The sequence below is a fragment of the Orbicella faveolata genome, unplaced genomic scaffold, assembly GCF_042242905.1.
Source record: "Orbicella faveolata isolate gen_17 unplaced genomic scaffold, um_ofav_v1 contig_47, whole genome shotgun sequence".
Classification (NCBI taxonomy): domain Eukaryota; kingdom Metazoa; phylum Cnidaria; class Anthozoa; order Scleractinia; family Merulinidae; genus Orbicella; species Orbicella faveolata.
Genome location: NW_028301577.1, coordinates 7,792,001 through 7,814,530, shown reverse-complemented (window position 1 = coordinate 7,814,530; position 22,530 = coordinate 7,792,001). Strand labels below are relative to the sequence as shown.

The 22,530-nt window shown below is 41.1% G+C and overlaps 1 protein-coding gene and 1 long non-coding RNA gene across 2 annotated transcripts; both read right to left on the bottom strand.

The window, feature by feature from the left end:
- Positions 1-822: 822 nt before the first annotated feature.
- Positions 823-5,643, bottom strand: LOC149096999 (uncharacterized). Its single transcript, XR_016204294.1, has 2 exons — positions 5,545-5,643; positions 823-1,073 (listed from the first exon to the last, which is right to left on the bottom strand). It is a non-coding gene; the product is annotated as an uncharacterized LOC149096999 (long non-coding RNA).
- A 554-nt stretch (positions 5,644-6,197) lies between these two features.
- LOC110065133 (2'-5'-oligoadenylate synthase 1-like) lies at positions 6,198-22,370 on the bottom strand. Its single transcript, XM_089279121.1, has 5 exons — positions 21,650-22,370; positions 19,091-19,266; positions 9,676-9,949; positions 9,036-9,414; positions 6,198-8,161 (listed from the first exon to the last, which is right to left on the bottom strand). Exons 1-5 carry the CDS (start codon positions 21,906-21,908, stop codon positions 8,008-8,010), a joined length of 1,242 nt encoding a protein of 413 aa, XP_089135247.1. The 5' UTR covers positions 21,909-22,370; the 3' UTR covers positions 6,198-8,007.
- Positions 22,371-22,530: the final 160 nt, after the last annotated feature.

The window sequence follows — 22,530 nt, the reverse complement described above, 5'->3', positions numbered from 1 at the left end:
CTATGTTCATGCATACATTTGCAATTTAATGTGGACCCCATGCCAAATTGACAACAAAATCTCCCTGTCTTCTTTTAGAATGAAACAAGAAGATCTTTTAGATCTTATAACTGCGCTTTTAAAATTTAACTGTTTTCTTAGCGCTACAGTCGCAACGCAGCGCACATTCCAAAGATTCACACGAGTCACATAATTCAAGAATAACGTTATCCACGGCTATCTTTAGTACGGTGGTTATTTCCCTGCCAATGATGTAATCCTTGCACGTTCTGACACGTTCTTGCTTGGCTTGGCTTGCAAATATTTAATTTTCCTTTCGATCTCCGAACTCGCTTCAATAAAACAGCACGACAATTCACTTCTTTTGTCTAGAAATACGGAAATTACTTGGAAAATTAAAAAGAATGTTGCTCCTGGCGAAATAAAAGTTCAAAACAAGCACGATCTTATTCAACACGCAGCCCAAGAGAAAGTTGCAACGTCGACACTTGCCATGAATGACGTAATTGCTTTTTATGTATTAAATACTCGCCTCGAAACAAGCGCTTCAATAACAAAAAGCCAATATATTTTGTACTAAACAAAGAGTAGAATATTCATAAAATTTTCAGTACATTAACGTTTTACTGTAGTGACAGCTTTGGGCGAATAAACATCATCAGTTGCGATATTCGAAGTCCCGCTCATGATTTGGCCGAGTGGAAGTTTGGGTCTGGTCAAAAACATAAACCCGCGCTCGGCCTATGACCGTGCGGTTAAATACTAATTGATTAAATAATTAATTGGTTAAAAATCGCACAGGCCACAGCTCCTGAATACATGTACATTTGAAGTTTAATAGCATCTGTTTACTGTTGCTTTTTTCCATGCACTATTACTTGGGATAAATATTGATGCCTTTTCCGGCGTCAACGGTTTTATTTAAATGTCGTTTTCATACAGATTCTGTGATGGATGTTTTACATTGAAACAGTGATTTGAGAACCCATTGTATGTTGCGACAGTTAAAATGTAGCATCATCCACCTGAATCTATGCTTGAAACCGGAATGGTGTGTGGAGGTGGTGTAATACCTCTGTGAAGTTTTGGCTTGGGGTGAGCTATTGGGACTCTGAAACCACTCACTTAGCACAACATTTTCAGATGCATATGGCAACCATATTGCATTGTTGTTGCAGAAAATATCTGCACTCCTCCCTAGGAAAGTTTCATGGTTTGGATCCCCACCCCCACCCCCACCCATGATTTTAGTTGACTTTGCTTCCTCTGGGGGTGTTGTTCTAGGGCCATTATTGTATTTTTAACCCATCTAACATGGTACAATAACCAGTTGAGATGCAGGGTTGCGGTTTGTATCATTGTCTATTTTTTCTTTTTTTTTTAATTTTTCAACAAAAGATTCTTTTTTTGTTCATTTGCTTGCATGTGACGAAAAAAGTATTATTCAAAATGAGCAAATTCATGATAATCATCATCAGCATCATCACCCATTTCTCATATTGGAGAAATGGGCTTCAATGCTTTCCTTTCAGCTGCAGCTGTTAAGTGCCTTGAGCTTTTTCTAGGTAGGGGGTGATTCAAAGCTGGACCATATTATAGATACAGATAATTATGAGTGAACAAAAAGTTGATTATCCCTTCTTATTCCGATTGGCTAAGCCCAGCTAAGCGATAGGGCATTATTTTCCCGTGATCAGCCTTTGGATGTACTTAGAGTGCAGTAACAGAACGATCTCAAGTGTGGAGAGCGTATAAATTCTCTGCTCAATACCCATGGGTATTACGAGGGTCTCTAGAGTAAAAGTATGCTAATTTATGTAGCACGCGTGGTCATTTCGGCGCAATCATATCAATGAAAATACTTTGAAAAGTAAAAACCTATCAGCTTTTCTTGTTTAAAAAACCAGCAGAATTCTTCTCTACCTGTTCTGGTTAATACAAAAAGGTAAACATCTTACTCGACCACTCCCGAAGAGAATTTTTCAGGGCCAGGGCCATAAAGGACACCAAAACAACGTGAACATGGAAGGGTGCAGCTCAAGGCTAAGGCTTTCGTAAAAAGCCAGCCCAAGGATACAACTTAGTAGCCATACGTTTTCCTCCAGGGAATTCCCTGTACCCGCTTACGAATGTGACTACCGTTATCTTATTGAAAATAAGAGTCCCTGAGTAAGCCCTGTAATAAAGGTGGCAAAGTCACTTCGGAATCCGCAAAACGTGTCGGAATCCGCAAAACACTTATCATTTCAGATTGGGAATATTGGGTCTGGCACTTTCTATGTAAAAAACAGTTAAATTCGAATTCGAAAGTCAACAGAAGTAATGAAACAGTCATTCACTGAGCCAGCTACAAACACAATATAAACAAAGAACACAGTTACTGTTGATTAACAGCCCGTTATGGATCCAACATCGAAGGCCACCCTGCTTGGAATACTTGACGGAAATACCCTTAGCTTCCTTCAGTCTCACCCACGAAAAGCTACCGATTCTTTAAAGCGTGCCCTTATTTCTGAATTCTGAGACCAAAGGAAAACAAAGGTCTTGACTTAACGGGTTATTTTAGGACACTCGAAGCATTCATTTCTGAGAGAGCCCAAGATTCTCGAAATCCGTAAACTGACGCCTCGTTAACTGCCCAAATTATGATTATAAAGAAGCTCGACAATCCTATAGGACGTATAGGAAAAACAAGGCCAGAGAACGGGGATTATAAGGCACTGAGAAGGTGAAGGAAATTCTGACAGTGTTTTTAACAACCCTTTGGGTAAGTTCACACAAATCATTCCAGTGGCGGATCCAGACCTTGAGCTAAGGGGGCGGCGGTTTTGTTTTGCCTGCCCTGCCGGCTATACTTCCTTCTGTGATTTCTTCAGTTTTTTTTTTACCCAAACTAAGGGGGGGGCGCCCCCCCAGATCCTCTACTGCATTCTTTTATTGGTTTTCATCCCGCACGATGCATAGCGCTACACTAACCATGCTACCGTAAAATGTAACAAGTGTCCACTTATTTGACTGGCAAATACATATGTTATTTGCAGGTGTTTCAGCCAATTGAAGCGTTATTTATGTACTGACTGAAAGATTACTATTATAGCAGCATAGCTCATTTCAGCAGCTGGATACTTCTACGAGTAATTTCCTGAGGGAATTCTGCTGTACGTTTGATACGCACGCATGATGGTCGAGTATTAGCTTGTGTTTAAGGACGGTGCCTACTAAATACAAAGGTTTTTGCGCCAGCGTAGGACCACGCGGAAAAAGTAGATCTTTGCAAGGGCTATTGGAATCCACAAAGAAAAAAGGGGGTAGCCACGCATTTTTTCGAGATAATTAGCCATGAATCTCAACAAAAATGCTGACATCAGCATTTTTCTGAAAATAGAAGGAGAGGATATTTCTTCACAGCTTTCTTTAGAATTCGCCTTTACATACAGAAAAGCAAACACATTTATAAAGATCTGAAAACTACATGGTTAATGGTAACATAAAAACCATTTTTGGTATGTTTTTAATAACAAAATCGTTGCAACAGTACTTTTAGCTTCTCTGACAGCCTTCCTCTGTTTCAACTAAAATACAGTCTAAATATCTTTTGCTCACACCCAGAAACTAATCACGTGCTGAATAGGCTTGCCACTTCCATTTCGTAACATAAAATATAGGGGTAACCACGCGTCTTTTAAAGTTATTGATCCTTTTTGAAACTTTTTACGGTACCCGTTACATTTTTCCCTGTCACTTCCCCAGTAAGTAAAACATTTGCGTATCTCGCACTTGTTTTGCGCGCGCACTACGCCATCTGCAGGTACATGTTTACAGTTAGATTTCAGTATAATTTTCGACAGATAACAGCTAGTTTTTCAGCTGGAAGACGTTAACACTCCGTGGTTAGCGATATGCTGCTGTTCTGGTGTTCCTGGTTTAAGTACAGGTTCATTAAACTTGATTTGGTCACAGTAGGAAAATTTTGCGTTCAATTTAGTCGTCTTTAGTCGTGTACTTGGTAGCGTAGTTGATAAGCCCTTTGCAGCTGGGGCCACGTGACCAAATTTTTCCTAAAACATTTTTGTATTATGGGCTATAACTTAAAGAATGCCAGAAATGTAAAGAGCGCATCGAAAATACCAAAGTGGCCAAGTTTGAGGCCCCTGGCATTAAGAGTAAGTTAATACGACAGCTTGAATTTTCGGAAAATTTAGAGGATTTGTATGGAAAATGTTGCTGGAGAGCAAGACCTTGCTCTCCAACAACTTTTTCCATACAAATCTTCTTATTCTTTTAAAAATTCAGACTGTCATAAAATCTCATTCCTTAATGATGGGGGCCTCAAACTTGGCCATTTTGATATTTTCGACATGCTTTTTCCATTTCTGGCATTTGTTAAGTTGTAACCCATAATTTTATGAAAAGTAGGTCACATGGTGGCTTAGCTGCAAAGGGCCTATTGCGTCATGTCAACCCAGCGCGCGCGTGGCGCTTAAACCATGCCTTGCGTGATGCGCAGAACGTGTGCGCACTAACAAAAGTAGGCATCGTCCTTAATTTCCTCTTCTCTATGTTCAGTTTTGCGTGGCAAAAGCATGTATATGTCTTTGGCGGAGTATGCCGAGGAAATATTGGCTTTATAGCGCCTACTTAGAGCGGCATGTTGATAGCACGTTAATGATCAACAATTTAGCAATAGAAAAATACATCATAAGATAGTGATTACTAGAAATTAAAAGATTACTAGGACATCAAAGCTCATTTCAACAGCTGGATACTTCTACGTGTAATATGAGACATTCTGCTTCCTCTCTTTCGGATTCCCCACCCCCGCCCCCCAGAAAAAAAAAAAATTATTGTTCGGTTAACTGCCACAGACATTCCCACGTCGTTTGAACTTTCCTGGATAGGAGGAGGAAGCTTAAACATTAACAAATCACAGAGAGCTCTCAACTGTACCATTTATTTTATTGTGCTTGAGTCAGGATTAACTGGTTAAGTGATCTTCAAGACAATTTATTTAAATTGATCATTAATCTTGGATCGGCGATCAAACATTGCTATTGAGGGAAGTAGAATGACTTCGAGCTATTTTTCGAAGAAAGAACTTTGAATTTTAAAATAGTTTACTATTAAATTTCGTAGGTGTAGCTAGCAAAAAACAAAAGACTCCAAGGTTAAGTCCTGTTGAGGGTAATCTATTTAGGTAGTCCATCGGGGTAGTCCATTGACAGGGGTCAGTGTTTAATAATATATCACCTAAAGCAGTTCTGCTGTACGTGTGATATGCACGCATGATGGTCGAGTATTAGCTTGCTTTTAATATCCTATTCCTATGCTCAGTTTTGCATGGCAAAGGCCTGTATATGTCTGGCGGAATGCCGAGGAAATATTGCCGGCTTTTCAGTAGCGCTTCTTAGAGCGAATAGCTCGGGGGGTACTCCCAGAAAAGTTGGGCGGGGGTGTGCGGCCCACATTCCAAAACCCTTACCCAATTTATGACCAAAATCTGAGATTTTTGCTACCCTATTTATGACTTGGCCAAAACTTTGATACCCTATTTATGACCGTTGCCGCTGGCACAGTTTCCCCAGACATAAGCTATGAAGGGCTTTTGTTGATGGTCTTATTGATAATGATGAAAAAGTAGCTTCTTCTAAGAAACTTACCCAATTCAAGACTAGAGTGCTAAAACCATACCCTGTTTAAGACCATAACGGCCAAAATCGATACCTTATTTCTGACCAAAACGGCCGAAAAACCCTACTCTTTGGGGCCGCACATACCTTTATAGCCCACATAAGGGAGTACCCCCCTCCCCCCGAGGGTTAATAGCACGTTAAGACCGTTAATGATCAGACAATTTAACAATAGAAAAAACACCATAAGATAGTGATTTCAAAAAATTCAGAACAGTGAAAACGAATTGAATATCAATTGCGTAACGATAAGTTTTATGGCCCACTGGTCGCGTATTTGCCCGCACTTGGGAGCTTGGCAAATGTCTCGGTTAACAGCTAAAACACTTGACGGGTGAACGGATAAATGGTTCGGCAAAGAGTGATCTTCACTGAGGAGCGTTACGAAATGGAGAATGACTCGGTTGAACCACTGGCTTAACAGCCGGCACTCGTTACGTGATGCCAGAGGCACAGGGAACTTGTTTCTATGCTCTACTCCAGCGACGACACAGCAGAAAACCAGGAAACTTCTTTGGAACTCAACAAATCTTCTTTATTCTTGACAGTACTTCATACTAACTCAGAGTATAAGCTGATCTTGATAATTGATTTACAACAGTTTTCGCGTTACTTATATACTAACTTGGGTAAATACAGTTGTCTTTCGCTATTGTTTTCTAGTACAAAAGACATGTATTGTGCATGAAGACAAAATTAGTTTTCCATGCGAAAGATTAATGTATTAATTATTTTCATTGGTTCAAGTTATAATTAAAAATCCAGATTAACTTTTTGAAAATTTTGAACCAATAAAAGGCTACTTTTGAAATGCAAAATCTATTATACTTATGAATAGATCGACCAATTAGTCTATTTGCTACATCTGGGCAGATGTTCCTTTCAAAACTTTCCCCAATGTAAATTCTGTACTGTATCTATAATTTGCACCTTAAACATAAATAATTAGATTGAATTATATTGATAACCATATTTGGAAGGAAGGACAAGGTTTCGGAAAGAAAGATCGTTTTCATCTAGCTCTTAGTCCGTAAATCCTCATCCTCGTAAAAATACTTCGATGGATTCCTATTATCTGACTAGATGCAACCCAGAAACAATATCTGAATTTGTCTATGAATACCCGTTCGATGGTAAGTGAACTAAATATCTTATGAGTCTCAAACTGAATCCTTTGTTTGGTCATCGTGTTGGTAATTCTAACGCCAATAACCATGTCGATTGTAAAGTAGGTTTGCGATTCCATTATGAATATAGACTCGTATCATTATTTATTGAGTTGCAGTTTGGGGGAGCCTTTTTCTCTCGTGACAGTTAATTGTCATTGTCACGAGTTTCATAGGAAGGACTCGAACTTGTTAAAGATTCTCTAAAGTTATGCAAACCCTCGACTGCGTGTCGGCTTTGTTAAATTGTTTAAGGTGGTTACGCCCACCAACCTAGAAGTTATACCTTTTAACCAAATAGTCAGTTAATATACATAGATAGGCAAGTTTAACAGCAGAGCTCCTAGTTAAGAGCACATGTATTTAAAGAGAAATTGTCGGCTCAGCACGCATTACACACGTATGCGTGAAAACCAATCAGAGAGTATGGATGCACACTTGCCTGACAATACAAATTAAATCGCATGGATACATATTCTTTTGCTATGGTGCTCCGCTTGCACGCGCTTCGGACTGGGAGCTCTGCTGTTGACAATACACTCCAGAACAAGTGTGTTCATTAAATACTTCAAAACAATGCAGAGCGAAGTGACTTGTTTTTGACTATAGTGGTGGGTTGATACCAGTTTTTCAAATCGATACCATACGAGAACGATATTTACCGATATTTTCCCTTTTTTTTTTTTTTCGATATTCGATATCGATATCAATACTGTGACGTCATCATTCGAGATTTTTCTCTGATGTTATCAATTAAGCGCTGGAAGCCTTTTAATAGTCCATTAAAAAAAAAAACAACCATAGCAAAAGTGTTTCATCTTTACTTTCTTCTGTGGGTACCAAAAAGAACTCAGACTCCCAGAACTATCTTGTATGCCAGGTATTTACGTCACCTCTAGATGGAAGTTACAAGGCTGCGATTGTTCCTTCGAGTGCAGTACAACACCACTAATGAGAAAACTGTTGATTTAGGGCTCTGAAACAGCCTGGAATATTTCAGTGAGAAGTCACGTGTGCAGTATTGAAAGAGATCGAAACGATCGATATTTCCCAAAAGTATTGATACTTTTTAAGAAACCGCGAGAATCGATGATATCGAGTATTTGGTATCGGTATCAGTCCACCCCTATTTATGACCTATGAATGTCTTGAACCTATTTTATTTGCCAGTTTTTATCGAAGGAGATCTTCACTGGCTGCCTCTGAAGTGTCATTCTAGCCACATCTGCCACGATTTTCCATCCCTTGGCATCACTAGCACTGCATACGTTGTTGGTTGGGTTGGCAGGGTCCAGAACAAATGGTAGGCTGCGTGGAAAAACACAGTATTTCAGTCCAGTATCATGCGGTAAGCAACACTGACGTTATTCTTATTACTAAGATTATTTCTGATTATGTAAGACCATATTTCTTAAGAAATCTCTCATTGTTTCTGCTTAACGTTCTGCTTGGTATGTCTAATGTCTGATTATACTGTCTGCATGTGTGGCAGTCTGTGTGTCAACCCCCAGCTGTCTACCTTTGGGTTAAATGAAATTTGTCAGTCGCTGTCTCTCAGACTCTCAAGCTCTGTATTTTTAACTGATTGACTGACTAACCGACTGTCTACTTTTCTGATTGTTTGCCTATTTAGCTGACTTTCTCCGTCTGCCTTTCTGTAAGCCTGTCTGTCTGTCTGTTTTTCTGACTGGGTGGCTGATTGTATCTCTATCTGACTACTTGACTTTCATTCCGCCATCCTTTGTCTCACTATCTGTCTGTGGGTGTCTATCGTAACTATCTAAATTTCAAAGAATAGTATAAATGTGGGATGTGGCTTAATATGTAAAATCAAAGGAAAAAGGGTCAGCTGATAGCCACAAGATGCACACTTAGGCGACAAAGGTAGAGCGGCACTAGGCTTTTTTTCTGCAAAAAATGTTGAGCCTAGTGCTGTTCTACCTTTGTCGCCTTAGCGTGCATCTCATGGCTTTCAGCTTACCCTTTTACCTTTGATTTATCTGAACGCCATTTAGGCTGTCTTGCTTCCCCCCGAGGGATTCACAAAATTCACAAATTCACAAATTTGATCCCCTAAAAGGTACAATGATCACCCCCATCGCTTTTATATGGGCATTTCCCCCCACCCCCTTCCCACCTGGGTCTTGCTTGGGATTTTCCCTGTACAGGAACAAAAACGAACCTTTCACTCATCTTCATCCTCCTCATTCCTCTCTTAGCGAGAGTCTCATTGTAGTATTTATACCAAATGAAGTGAATGTGGCAATAATCGACCAACTGTTCAAGAACAGCTGTAAAACCAACCCGAATGTCAAATAATGGTTCTCCAGCCTTCTCCCAACAGGCTATGGTGATTAGCTCCAGTGGATACGAAGATGGCAGTCTAGTTTTACCAGTGCTTTTGTCTTCAATGCAGGTTTTGCGCCAGTACTTTACAAGGCGGATTAAGTTTTTCACAATCGGCGGTTGATCCTTGACAAATTCCCTTTGTAAGCTCACAAAATGAGCTGAGTAATAACCCTTGTTTTTCCTTCTACAAGTCATTTCTTTGTACAGTTGATCTGCAAAGTGCAAAAGAAGACATTCTAATTAACTTGGCTTGATTCAACGTAAATTTACACACAGCTAATTCACATGGTTCAAAAGTTTATGTATTCCCCGAAACAATGAAATTGCAATCAAATAGACTTCATTATGGACTAAATTAAACTGCAAAAAGGGCTGCAGGGAGGCTGGCCAAAAGGGGACTAGTCTCTACATGACTGACATACAATGGACTCGTATTGAGGTTGGGTTAAAGGAAGATTAAAATTCTATTTTACCTCGAGTTTGATCAGTTGTAAATGTCGGCAGCAAGTCAATGTTAAATTCGTGAGACAAATCTAGACGAAATTTGAATTTCACGGCAAAGGGCGTCTGTTCATCAAAGGTGATCTGGTCTTTATAGGGACTCTGTTTGAGGCATGACTCCAGGCGGTCCTTTGTTTCCTGCAAACTACGTTTGTGCTCTTTCATGGTTTCCACCTTGTTGAGAAAAACCACACAGTCGATGTCTGCTTTGTCCTTGACAGCTGTTCCCTTTCCGGCAGAGCCTCCCTGAATTAATTGTGTTGGAAGGACAAGGGATATGTATTAACAATACAGCATATCTTGAAAAAAAACACAGCAGGCTGAAACGATGCCAGAGCAGGTTTTAAACCCAGGGCCACCGCATGCAAATCCAGCACCCTAACCACTCGGCCATGCTGCCTCCGTGAAGAAATGTAGGAATTAATGAGTTTTCTATATCCTGTTTGGGATTTGACTCAACACTACATTATGACCACTGAAAGTCCAAATAAGCAAAATACCTGCAAAATTATGCCCCCACGACACAGAAAAATGCATTTGTGAGAGCATGGTTTCTCAAAGTCTTGCGGTAAAAACTCAGGATCTAGAGAATAACCCTTACATGTCTCAATCTTTAATTTGCAAAATTAAATTGTCCCCTACAAACCAATTTTATACCGTACAATTTGATTTTCATTTGCTTTCTGACAAACATATTTTTGAGATCGCTGTCCTTATCTGAGCCTCTCTCAGGGGTTTTAGGGAACAAGGGAACTGGAGCATTTATTTTCAGGGAACAGGGGATATGTTCAGTTTATTTTCAGGGAACAAGGGAACTCTTGAGTAGATTTTTGGGAACAAGGGAATACCAATCTATTTTCAATAATATGTTTTTTTTTAACTTTCCGAACCCCTAAAATATAAAATCTATCACGAACTTGAGTGTCAGGCGAGATTATTTCGAAATGATTATTATTACGAGCTTCGCAAGGCATCTTGAAAGAAAAGCACCTCGGTCACAGTAGAGATCTCCTAGGCAATCGAGAGACTAGAGCAAGTTTACTCCTTTGACAAAAAGTGTGTTGATGCGGTTATGAGCCTTATTGGTACCACAGCTGCGACACAAGGTCCTCAAGGAATTGTTTCATCTGTTGTCACGGAAGATGACAGAAGGATCCTGAAGTCTCTGTGTAACATCAAGGACCTGCTGGACCGTTTTAATCCAAGCCTTACCACCAAATTTAGTATCAAAAGTTTTCTAACGCTTGTCGTCGAAAACACATTTTCAGAAATGAGAAGTGGTGCCACTGACATGCCCCTACAGCTTGAATTCGATTACAGATTCAGCAGGGCAATCAAGGAACGGTTGAAGAGGCAATGTTTTACACCATTTGCTTACTTCACAGCTCCCAAGTCCTATTACCCACAGGTTTTCACCACCACACATTACAAGGATTTACCCAAGTTATGCCCTCCAAAGGCACACAAACTATCCGAGAAGCAAGTGAGTGAAATGAGGAACTGGAGAGCAATGTATGGTCAGAGTGTCCCCCAGAAAACAGTGCGAAACATGACAACAAAGGAAAATCCAGGAACTCTGCCCATAAATCTGTATGCAACTGACTCTCCGACTGTACAGCCCCTAGATTTCACAGTGCTGAGTGACGCAGCAGCAGTCTCAGTACCGCATAGGGAAACAACAGAGACTTTTTACAAACAAAGCCAGATTGTCTGTGTTAAAGCTGATTCCAGTGATACTCGTCAGTTGTTCATAATGGCCTGTCCGCAAGAGAATGTGAGTGTTGGCATGAAGAGGGTGAAAGCCAAGTGTTCATTCAAGATCCTTTCAATCCAGTGCTTTTCACGGAAGATGCAGAGAGATATGTCGATGTAAGCAACATTGTTTGTGCCCTAACCTGCTATAACTACCATGAAGATATCCTAGAGCTTGAAGAAGGTGATCTTATCCTTCTCCTTGATGTGCTTCACCATACCAATGAAGTCGTAACTGTCACAGAGGCAGCTGAGACAGTTGAGATGTCAGAAACTGCAGCCAATGAAGTACAGCATGAGCGGACCTCAAGGAGAAGAAAGAGGCGGTTCGAAAGCGATTTTTTCTACTATGAATAGAAAGGTTAAACAAGCAAACAAATATGGGGAACAATGATAAACATTTTTGGGGATCAAGGGAACGGTGCAAAAATATTTCGGGATCAAGGGAACATGAGCTAAAAACGTATTTGGGAACAAAGGGTTTTATTAATGGGGAACAAGGGATAAAATCCAAAAATATCAAGGGATCATGGGAACATGTACCCCCCTGGGAGGGGCTCTTATCTTGTTTGGAAGATGAAAAGTAAGAGGTTAGAGTAAACATGATTTTGTCTGTTTTCTTGTATTAATTTTATTCGTGTACTTCATAAGCACAAAATATTTCAAAGACTAGCACTTCCCATTGGAAGTGAAATGTTACCTGATGTTCCCCTGGTTACTATGACACTATAACAGCAGAGATGGGATTTTAGAAAAACTGACGGTGGTGATTTGCGTTGGCGAGTGAGCTTAAAATGCAGTACTTAATCAAGTGAAACTTTTGGCCTTAAGCTGAGACATTTACTGTATTGCTCCCTTTGGTAATTTTAAAGTACTATAATAGGCCATTTTACAGTTCTGTGCTTTAGTTACGTAGCCCATGGATGCAAGCGAGTCTGAAAGTGACTTGACTTTGATACAGACCTCTCTGCTTTTATTATTTAAACGCCACTACTAGCTAGCATAAGAACAACTTGATTTACACATCAAAACCAGCGAGGTCTGTATCAAAACAAGGTCACCTGCAGCCTCACTGCCTTTCAAAGGCCAGGTCACTGAGCAGACAACTGTAAAATGGTGTATTTTGGATTCACTTGATAAAATTTGCATCAATGCACAGCATAGAACAGATTATTCTTTGCAGTGCAGTCAGCCTATTCAGGAGGATAATTCGGCTTAATTCAAAAAGCAAGTTTCCAGAATTCACTGTAAGAAGTTGTTTCGATCATTATAGCTGCGAAATAAACAAATAAATTAATAAGCCAATTAATAAGCAAGAGGCTTGAAAAAGGCATATAAACATTTAGGAGCAGTGCATGTAAGTGGTGCAGTGTGCTGTCCTCACAAACACCAACAAGAACAACATCCTCTTTATTACCCTTTTTCGAGAAAACAATGATTCCCCAATTTTCCACATCAAGAGCAAGGATGATATCGAAAAGCTAAAGGGATCAATCCAAACTAGATAAGTAAAATGACTTTTTTGTTTAACTAATGGTTTGCTCCAAGTGTCCTGATTGTGATGGAAACAGCTCATCACAAGCCTCTGCCGAGGCAACTGATTTATCTCAATCTCTTCCGGGATTAAGTATTTCTTCGCCTGTTGGGAGTAATATTCCCCGTCTCACTGCTCTTGATGCTGATCTCAATATGCCTGCAGATGAAAATTTCTCTTACTAATAATAGCACTCATGACTTCCATAATAATAATGACATAGCTCAATGTTTCCAAAATGGGCAAACTTTTTCCGTAATTAATTGTAATATTAGAAGTCTTTCAGCAAACTTTGATAGTTTGGTTTATGTGCTTTCAGAATTATATTTTCCTTTTTCTCTGATTGGCTTAACTGAAACAAAAATTAAAGTAGACCAGTCACCAATAACAAACACTGATATACCTGGATATTGCTTTATTTCACAGCCTAGTGTAAACATATCAGGTTTTGAGCATGCGCAGTAGGACGAGACAGAATATACACGTGTGCTTGTACTCGTTAGCTGGAATAAAAAGTTATCTTTCTGATCTCTGCCATAACATTACATGGTGTCAGAAGTGGGATCGCGAAGTAACCAAACATACCATTTAGCTCGATACACTGGAGAAGGTGGAAGAGTGAAGTAATTTCCGAACGACACGTGTACGATCGATTCAAGAAAACAACATGGCCGCCAGCGCCTCATTCATTGACAAGGGTCCAACCATGGACTGGAGCACGGATGAAAACCTATACTCACGCTTCAAAATGTGGAAACAACGCTGTGAACTGCTCTTTACGGGCCCGATGGCCAAAATTGACGAAGAAATTCAGTGTAAGCACCTGCTTTACTGGGCCGGTGAGCACGGCGTGGAGCTGTTCAACAGCTGGGGCCTCTCGGCAGACGAACAAAAGAAACTGGAAAACTACTGGAAGAAATTCGAAAACTACGTGAAACCTCACTCAAACGAGCTGATCGCCGCCTGGGAGCTACACAATCTTCGACAAGGTACACTATCGTTAGAAGAATTTATTGCAAAGCTTAGAATCCTTGTCAAAGAAGCCAACTATCCATCGGAACATCATGATCGATTCTTGAGAGACTTCCTTGTACTCGGCATGAATTCAGACCATGTCAGAAAGGAGTGTTTCAAAGAAGGAAATGCTCAGACATTTAGTAAAGCTAGAGAAATGGCAAAAGCAGACGAATCAGCAGACAAGCAGCTTCAGCTAATGAACCCAGTAGTGTCAGCAGTACACCCTGTTAGCTCAACCAGGAGAAACCAATTCCAAAGCGACCAGCTGAACCCAGTAGCCGGTGGATCAAGGCAAAACCCAAAAGGCAACAAGTCAGGAAAAACGCAGCTCTGCAGGAATTGTGGTTGGGGCCCTCACTCTCATGAACAGTGCCCAGCAAGAAATGCAACGTGCCATTACTGCCAAAAGGTGGGACACCTTGCCAAGGTATGCTTTTCAAAACTTAAAAAGAAGGATGTGCATGAGATTGAAGCTACTAGTAATAACAATGCCATACCTGAGTCAGAGCCTACCCAATCATTAGATGATTATGTGTTCCTGGGCCCAATTGAAGCAACACCCCTGGCCATGAGTGTAAACGTTGTATCCTGTAGAGAAAAGGCTCTGCTAGAAGTCTCCTTGGCACTGAAGCCAGAAGGAAAACAAATGAATGCACTCTGTAAGATAGACTCAGGTGCTGAAACAAACATTATACCCAAGTCCCTATACAAGCAACTAAGCCCTGAGACACTAAGCTTACAACAACCTACAGTGAAGTTAACTGCTTATGGTGGAGCCGAGATCCCAAATCTTGGATCTTGCCAAATATATGTGAAGGGTCCTAACAATTCCAACCCCAGAGTTATCCAAGCAGAAGTTGTTGACGTTGATGGCCCTGCCATAATTGGTAACATGTCTGCACAAGATCTGAACCTCCTAAAGCTCAACTGGCCAGTCACAGCCAGCACAAATGCAACCACCCAGAATGTTGTACAAAGTGAAAAGCCCATGCCCAATGCAAATACTGTCAAACTATTTGACATCAGAGGCAAACAACACCCCTTCCCACTGACAAAGGACTATTTGTTGGAAGAATATCAGGATGTCTTTACAGGAATTGGCTGCTTTCCAGGACCCCCGTACCACATCGAAACTAACCCTGACATTCCCCCAGTACAGCATGCTCCAAGACAGGTTCCAGTACAACTACAGAAAGCCTACATAGAAGAGTTAGACCAGTTAAAAGAATCTGGAATTCTGGTTGAGGTCCAAGATGAATATACCCCTTGGGTTAACTCTGCTGTGGTCACCATCAAACCCAACGGGTCGATCCGTCTGTGCTTGGACCCTCGGAATCTCAATAAAGCAATCAAGCGCAACCCCTACTATGTGAGAACCATAGATGATGTGATACCGAAAGTCAGCGGCTCCACCCACTTCAGTATCCTTGATGCACGCAGTGGATTTTGGCAAGTTAGTCTTGACGAGGAAAGCAGTAGGCTGTGCACCTTTAACACCCCATGGGGAAAGCATAGATGGACAAGACTTCCATTTGGCCTTACGTGCAGTGGAGATATGTTTCAAGAAAAAATGGATATGGTCTTTGGCAGACTTGAAGGGCTCAGCGGTATTGCAGATGACACATTTGTCTATGGCACGGGCGAAGCACAACATGATCAGCACATACTAACTGTCCTTGACACAGCAAGAGAGAACAATGTGAGATTTAACCCGGACAAATTCCAGTTTAAAGTGAAGGAAGCATCCTTCTTCGGGCTCACATGGACCCCCGACGGGATCCGCCCTGGCGAAACCAAAATCAAAGCAATCCGTGATATGCCATCCCCGAAGAACCTTACAGAGCTGCAGTGCTTTTTGGGCATGATTAACTACCTGAACAGGTTCTCACCCATTCTAGCCCAAGTGTCAGAACCTGTGCGACAGCTGATGAAAAAAGATGTACCATTCGTGTGGCAACCAGAACACCAAAGGGCATTCCAGAACCTCAAACAAGCAATCACTGAAGTACCAGTCCTAGCCTATTACGACCCAGAAAAGGAGAACCTAATCCAGTCTGATGCAAGCCTTAAAGGCATTGGATGTGTGTTGACGCAAGAGGGCAAACCAGTGTGCTATGCCAGTCGATCACTAACTGAAACTGAGTCTCGATACAGCAACATAGAGCGAGAGTTACTCGCTGCCTGTTGGTCGCTTGAAAAGCTTAACCATTACGTATTTGGTAAGAAGGTGGTCATCGAAACTGACCACAAGCCGCTCGAAAGCATCTGGAAGAAGAGCATATCGAGCGCACCACCACGCCTTCAGAGGCTCCTACTTAAAATGGCCAAATACAACGTGGAGATCAGGTACATTCAAGGAAAAAGCAACGTGATAGCAGACGCCCTTTCCAGGATTAGCCACATGGAGCCCCCTGCAGAAGACAACGAAGTCCCCGTGGTGGAACTGGACACAATCTCTCGAACACTGCCAGCCAGCCCTGCCAAACTAGATGAAGTACGAGAGTACACTGATCAAGACGTTGTACTCAGTCACTTAAAAGATGTCGTGCATCATGGATGGCCAGAATATCCAAATGAGTGCCCACAAGACCTGAAAGAGTTCTGGAACTTCAGAGAGGACCTGAGTGTTGAAAATGGCCTCATTCTCAAGGGACACAAACTCGTAATTCCCAGTAAGCTACGCCCACAGATGTTACAAATCATACACCAAGGACATATGGGAACAGAGAAGTGTCTCCTGAGAGCAAGGGACAGCCTGTTTTGGCCAGGCATATCAAGGGACATCAAACAGATGACAAAGAACTGTCCGACATGCGCACAGTTCTCCAAACAGCAACCAAAAGAAACATTGCATCCACACAATGTACCCAGTTATCCATGGCAGAGGCTTGGATGCGATCTGTTCGACTATGGAGGTGCTCAAAACTTACTAGTCGCAGACTATTACAGCAAATACCCCATCGTTAGAAAGTTGAGCTCAACGACATCTGCTGCAATAATCAACCACCTCAAATCAATCTTTGCAGAACATGGTATACCAGAATCCCTGGTATCTGACAATGGCCCTCAATACAGCAGCAAGGAATTTGCAGCGTTCTGTGACCAATGGGGTATCAATCACATTACTAGCTCACCAGTGTATCCAAAGAGCAATGGATTCATAGAAAGGATGGTACAAACCGTAAAGAACCTTCTAAGGAAGTCCGAGGCTGCAGGACAGGACCCGTATCTTGCGCTCTTGTCATACCGGGCCACGCCTGTCGATAGCAACTTACCATCACCAGCCAAGTTACTGAACAATAGAGAATATCGCACACAACTACCCAGCAGTGGACGACTCCAACGGTCACAAGCAAAAGAATGCCACCAAGATCAGCTGCGGCACCGCCAAGATGTTCAGAAACAGCAGCATGATTGCAAGTCCACACGTGAGCTACGAAAGCTAGTACCAGGCCAACCAGGATCGGTGTTTCAACCAAAAACCAAGACCTGGACTCCGGCAACACTGAAAGAGCAAATGAACCAGCCAAGATCCTACATTGTAGAGACAAACAGTGGTTCTGAACTAAGGCGCAACAGAATACAGTTAAAACCGTCAGGCCAAGTAGCACCAAGCCTTGAAGGTCAACTGCTCTCTAGCCAAGACAATCCACCACAGCCCAGTGCACCTACATTTACATCTCACCAAGTCCCGTCACCAGGATTACCCCAGACACCCCAGAAACCAGCTACAGTTGGTGAGGGAAGTGCCGACCAACATCTGACAACCAGAAGTGGTCGTGTTGTAAAGAAGCCATTAAGGCTGGACCTTTAAACTTTGTTAATCAGAACAACTCGGCTTAGCCGTCTGAGAATTTTGTTGCGTTGGATTCAATTTGAACAATACTTGCGTTATTTAGGTTCCAATCTAGAGACCAAGTTTGTTTCTTTCACCCGGAAAAGTTTTTAGGGTGGAGATGTAAACATATCAGGTTTTGAGCATGCGCAGTAGGACGAGACAGAATATACACGTGTGCTTGTACTCGTTAGCTGGAATAAAAAGTTATCTTTCTGATCTCTGCCATAACATTACACCTAGTAATCTCAATGCTGAGGGTGTTGGTTTTTATATCTCCAACAATTTGGATTTCAATATCTTGTCAGATTTTACAAAAAGTACTGATGATTTTGAAGCCCTGTGGATTGAAGTACAAAATATTGGCCACCCCAACTTGCTCTGTGGTATAGTCTATATAAGGCACCCAAATGGGAATTTGAACAATTTCACAGAATATCTTAGTGCGACAATTGATAAAATCAACCGCAGTAGTAAATTTTGTACAGTCATGGGAGATTTTAATCTGGATCTCTTGCAAGTAAATTCCCATAAGGAAACTGATGACTTTATTTCTCAACATTTTAGGCTCTTCTTTCTTTCTACCCCAAATACTGCAACCAACAAGAATTACATACCACTCAGCAACTTTAATTGACAATATATTCTTCAATTCTCTAGAGCATTTCACAATTAGTGGCAGTATAGCATATGACCTCACTGACCACTTAATTTTCAATAAATTTGATTCACTTCCATGCAGTGTTAAACTATTCTGAAGAGACTATTCTACTTTTAATCAGCAGGCCTTAAAAAGTGAGATCTACCAACCTACTTCATTGAGTTGTTCAGTCTGCGCTGATTGATGCAGATCAGCAAGAGATCATGAACAATTGAATGTAGGCCAACACCTTCCCTCTGTGCACATGCAGACAAACTGGTCTGCTGCCGTTATGGAATAGCTTGTCCTTTCTCCACTCGGAAACAACAACTATAAGGCTTTGATAAATCTTATATGGCAATCTAGATATATATCTTCAAAACCCCAATTAGTTTTGTCTGGGTAAAAACTTATTCTGCTGCCTCACGAGGGAAATGGGGGGGGGGGGGGGGGGGAGCCGGGGTGGGTTCACATATTTTTGGTACTTTCACTTTTTTGAAATTAAACTTTGAAATTCCACTTTTATTACCCTCTCCTCTTCAGGTGCATTAATTTATGAACGCATCCTTACATTATTACATTCAATACACATTAGGCGGCGACTCTTACCTTAACAAGGTTTTGTATGCTGAAAGATGAAGGCAGATTATCTTGGAGGTGTTTGTACAGTAAGTGTACAACCTGGGAAACTGCTTTCCTGTTGGCCTTGTCAAGTTGGAGTTCGTTGGCAATGAAATTATTAACAGCAGAGCTGTCACTGAAGCAAACATTTTCAAAAAATGTTTCTGAAATAATGGAAGGAGCACACAGTTAGCCAGCTCCCTTTAGTACTGTTGGCTGTCGTGTGTGTGTTGTGTGTTGTGTGTTACGTGTTGCCTGATGTACTGTCTTGTAGGCTAGATACTAAAATCCCCCAAAATTTGGATTGACCTGAACAACAACAACAAAAACCTGTTCACTGGAACAATACATCTGTACCACAAAAGATTAAATAACTGGTCTGGTGGCATGGGTGGCGTTCTTCTTTCATTACTCTTTTTCGGTTTTCGAAGAGAGCGAACCGCTGATGCCAAAAAACAAGTAATTAAAATGGCCTGCATACAATTCAACAAAATCTTCAAACTTAAATGACTCCTCATCAGGTGATCTGGAACAAGAGACAATTCACAAAAGTACTTTGTCTATTTCCTGGAATTGTACCTTTTGGATTTAGTGTTTTGCATCACTATAAATTTGATTTCTATTCCATTTATAAAAAAGTCAAACAAAACCATTGTCTGAAGCCATTAGTAAAGTGTTTTAGTTGATTTTAAACAATAATTATTATTGGATGAGGTCTTTGTGATATCCAGAATAATCAAGGTCGTGGTAGGGGTTATCAGCCGAAGCCGAAGGCTGAGGCTAATAACCCTTACCGAGACCTTCATTATTCTGGATATCACAATACCGAATCTAATAAATGTATTATTATACATGTACATTGAACAAAAAAAAATGTAAGTCATGTTTTTGTTTCCTCACTGACAGTAAGCAACATAAAGCACACGAACTTGACATGATTACCCTTAGAAATCATGCACCGCAGTCATACATGATATGATTACCCATGACCTTGAGTGTCCTTGACATGATTATTGTACAATCTGCAGCTGGACGATGTCACAGGCGCTGATTTTGAAAATTCACTGTACATTTTCGGCCAATCAGAAAAGAGATAGTGAGTTCAAGGAACAATAATAGTTGATATTTAGCTAGGATGAAATTGTGCAGTTGCATCTTCAGCCCACAGAATTATCACTTGGGGATCATGTGTATTTTGTGCACCCCTCGACCGATATATCAGTCGACATATTGACCAACATGTTGATTGATAGGCTACTGACATTCCGCCGATACTTCACTGATACTTGGGTACTGGTGACTAACCTAGGTTAGTAACATCTGCTGAGCAGCACAGATATCCCTGTTCTACCCCCTGCTTCTCAGAGGCTTCTTTGTATAAACCCAGTGTAGTCAATCAAACAAAACCGAACCAAAAATCAATTGAACTCAATCGAACCCAATCAGTCGGATTGTTGTTCGATTGGTTCGGTAATCGAACATAATCGAACTGGAACTTTTCGGTGAGTTCGATTAATCAAACTATAGTCCAACGATATGTCGACTGACACACAGCTGACATCTCAGTCGATATATTGGTCGATATATCGACCGACATATCTCAATCAATATATCAGCCAAGTGTTGGTCGATATGTCGACTGATACATTGGTCAAGTGTCGGTCGATATGTCGACCAATACATTAGTCAAGTGTTGGTCGATATTTCGACCGAGGAGTGCACAAATTACACATGATCCTCTCTTGGTGTATTTGCTATAAAGGACGCAAGTTCAAAAACCACTGCTAAAGTATGCACCAAGCTAGGCTATGTTTGATCTCCCATGTGTTATCTGGAATTTGGCTTTTTGCAAAGTAGCTGTGACCAAGCATGTCCAAGTAAACTAATAAGTTGGCTCTTAAAAAATGACTTTGCAGCTTAAACAAAGGAACATTGTGTATTTCACAAAACACCATTGGAAATAAAATGGAGTTGTTGCTAATTCGTTGGGGTTTGTCCATAAAGTTTGGCTTTTTAACCCACATTAGAACGTTATGAAGGATAAAGTTGTTTGCGGGTTGAACGGGTCGAAAATTACTGTCAAATCGTATAGATAAAAGTCTTGAATCAGACGCGGGGTCAGATTTCCAAACAACTCCATACAATTAATTATGCTTACAATTCTCTCCCTACATATAATTACTGACAAACAAAAATCATGAATTGCTAGGTTGCAACCAGTCTCTAGACACTCAGATAACAATGGCACGTAATGGCAGATGGTGGTCAAAACAGTGAGAGCTAAGTCAGAAATTCTTTTGTTCCTGACCACCATCTGGGCGGCGATGACGTAACGTGAAGACCAAGCATCACGCGCGGAAGTCGCAAACTTGCGTGCATAATAAATGTATGGCACTGTGCAGGAATCTTGCTCTGTCGGAACACCAGAACGTTGTTCCCCAAGTTGGATGGGTCGCAAAGTTCTTTGGACAACTTTGGAATGGGTCACTAGCCTTTTTGGAAAATTTTCACGGGTTACAATAATTAAACACATTGCTTTACGCTTACCTATTAAGCTTATATGCTCTCGGCGGGGACATCCGTTTCTATGATTATTCAAATCATTCTGTCCCACGAACCTTGCCTGGCAATCAGAACATGACAAAAGACAGCGATCCTTATGGGACTTTCTGATATGTAGACGTAACTTGCGCACTCTCTTAGAACACCCTGGAACACAACATTGCACATGTTTTCCCCGAGTTCTCTGCGACATAACGAGCTGTACATCAGCTTCGATGGAACAGCGAATACGACTCTCCGACATAGCTTAAATCCTTGACATCCTTGTGTTACGAAAGACTAACCAACGGCTTAGGTGCTTCCTTAATTTTGAGAGGGCTTTGGGAATTTTCCCTAAATCATTTTGTGTCAAACAACTTTTGCTTTACGTCACTTTCTTTTTTACCAGCCAATCATTGCCGACTTACCTGCATATTATTTTCGTTTATGTTTCTGCATATTTAATGTAGACCTCATAGTGCGGTGGTTATTTCCCAGCCAATGACGTAATCCTTACACGTTCTGAAACTTTCTTTGCTTGGCTTGCAAATATTTTAAAATTTTCCTTCCGATCTCTGAACTCGCTTCAATAAAACAGCACGACAATTCACTTCTCTTGTCTAAAAATACGGGAAATACTGGGAAAATTAAAAAGACTGTCGCTCCGGACGAAATAAAACCCTGAAAAGTTCATACCAGGCACGATCTTATTCAACACGCTGCCCAAGTTGCAACGTCGACACATTCCATGAATGACGTAATTGCTTTTTAACCGCACGGCCATGGGCCGAGCGCGGTTCATGTTTTACCCGTGGTTTATTTTTTTTTTAACCGCGCGGCCATGGGCCGAGCGCGGTTCGTGGTTTACCCGTGGTTTATTTTTTTTT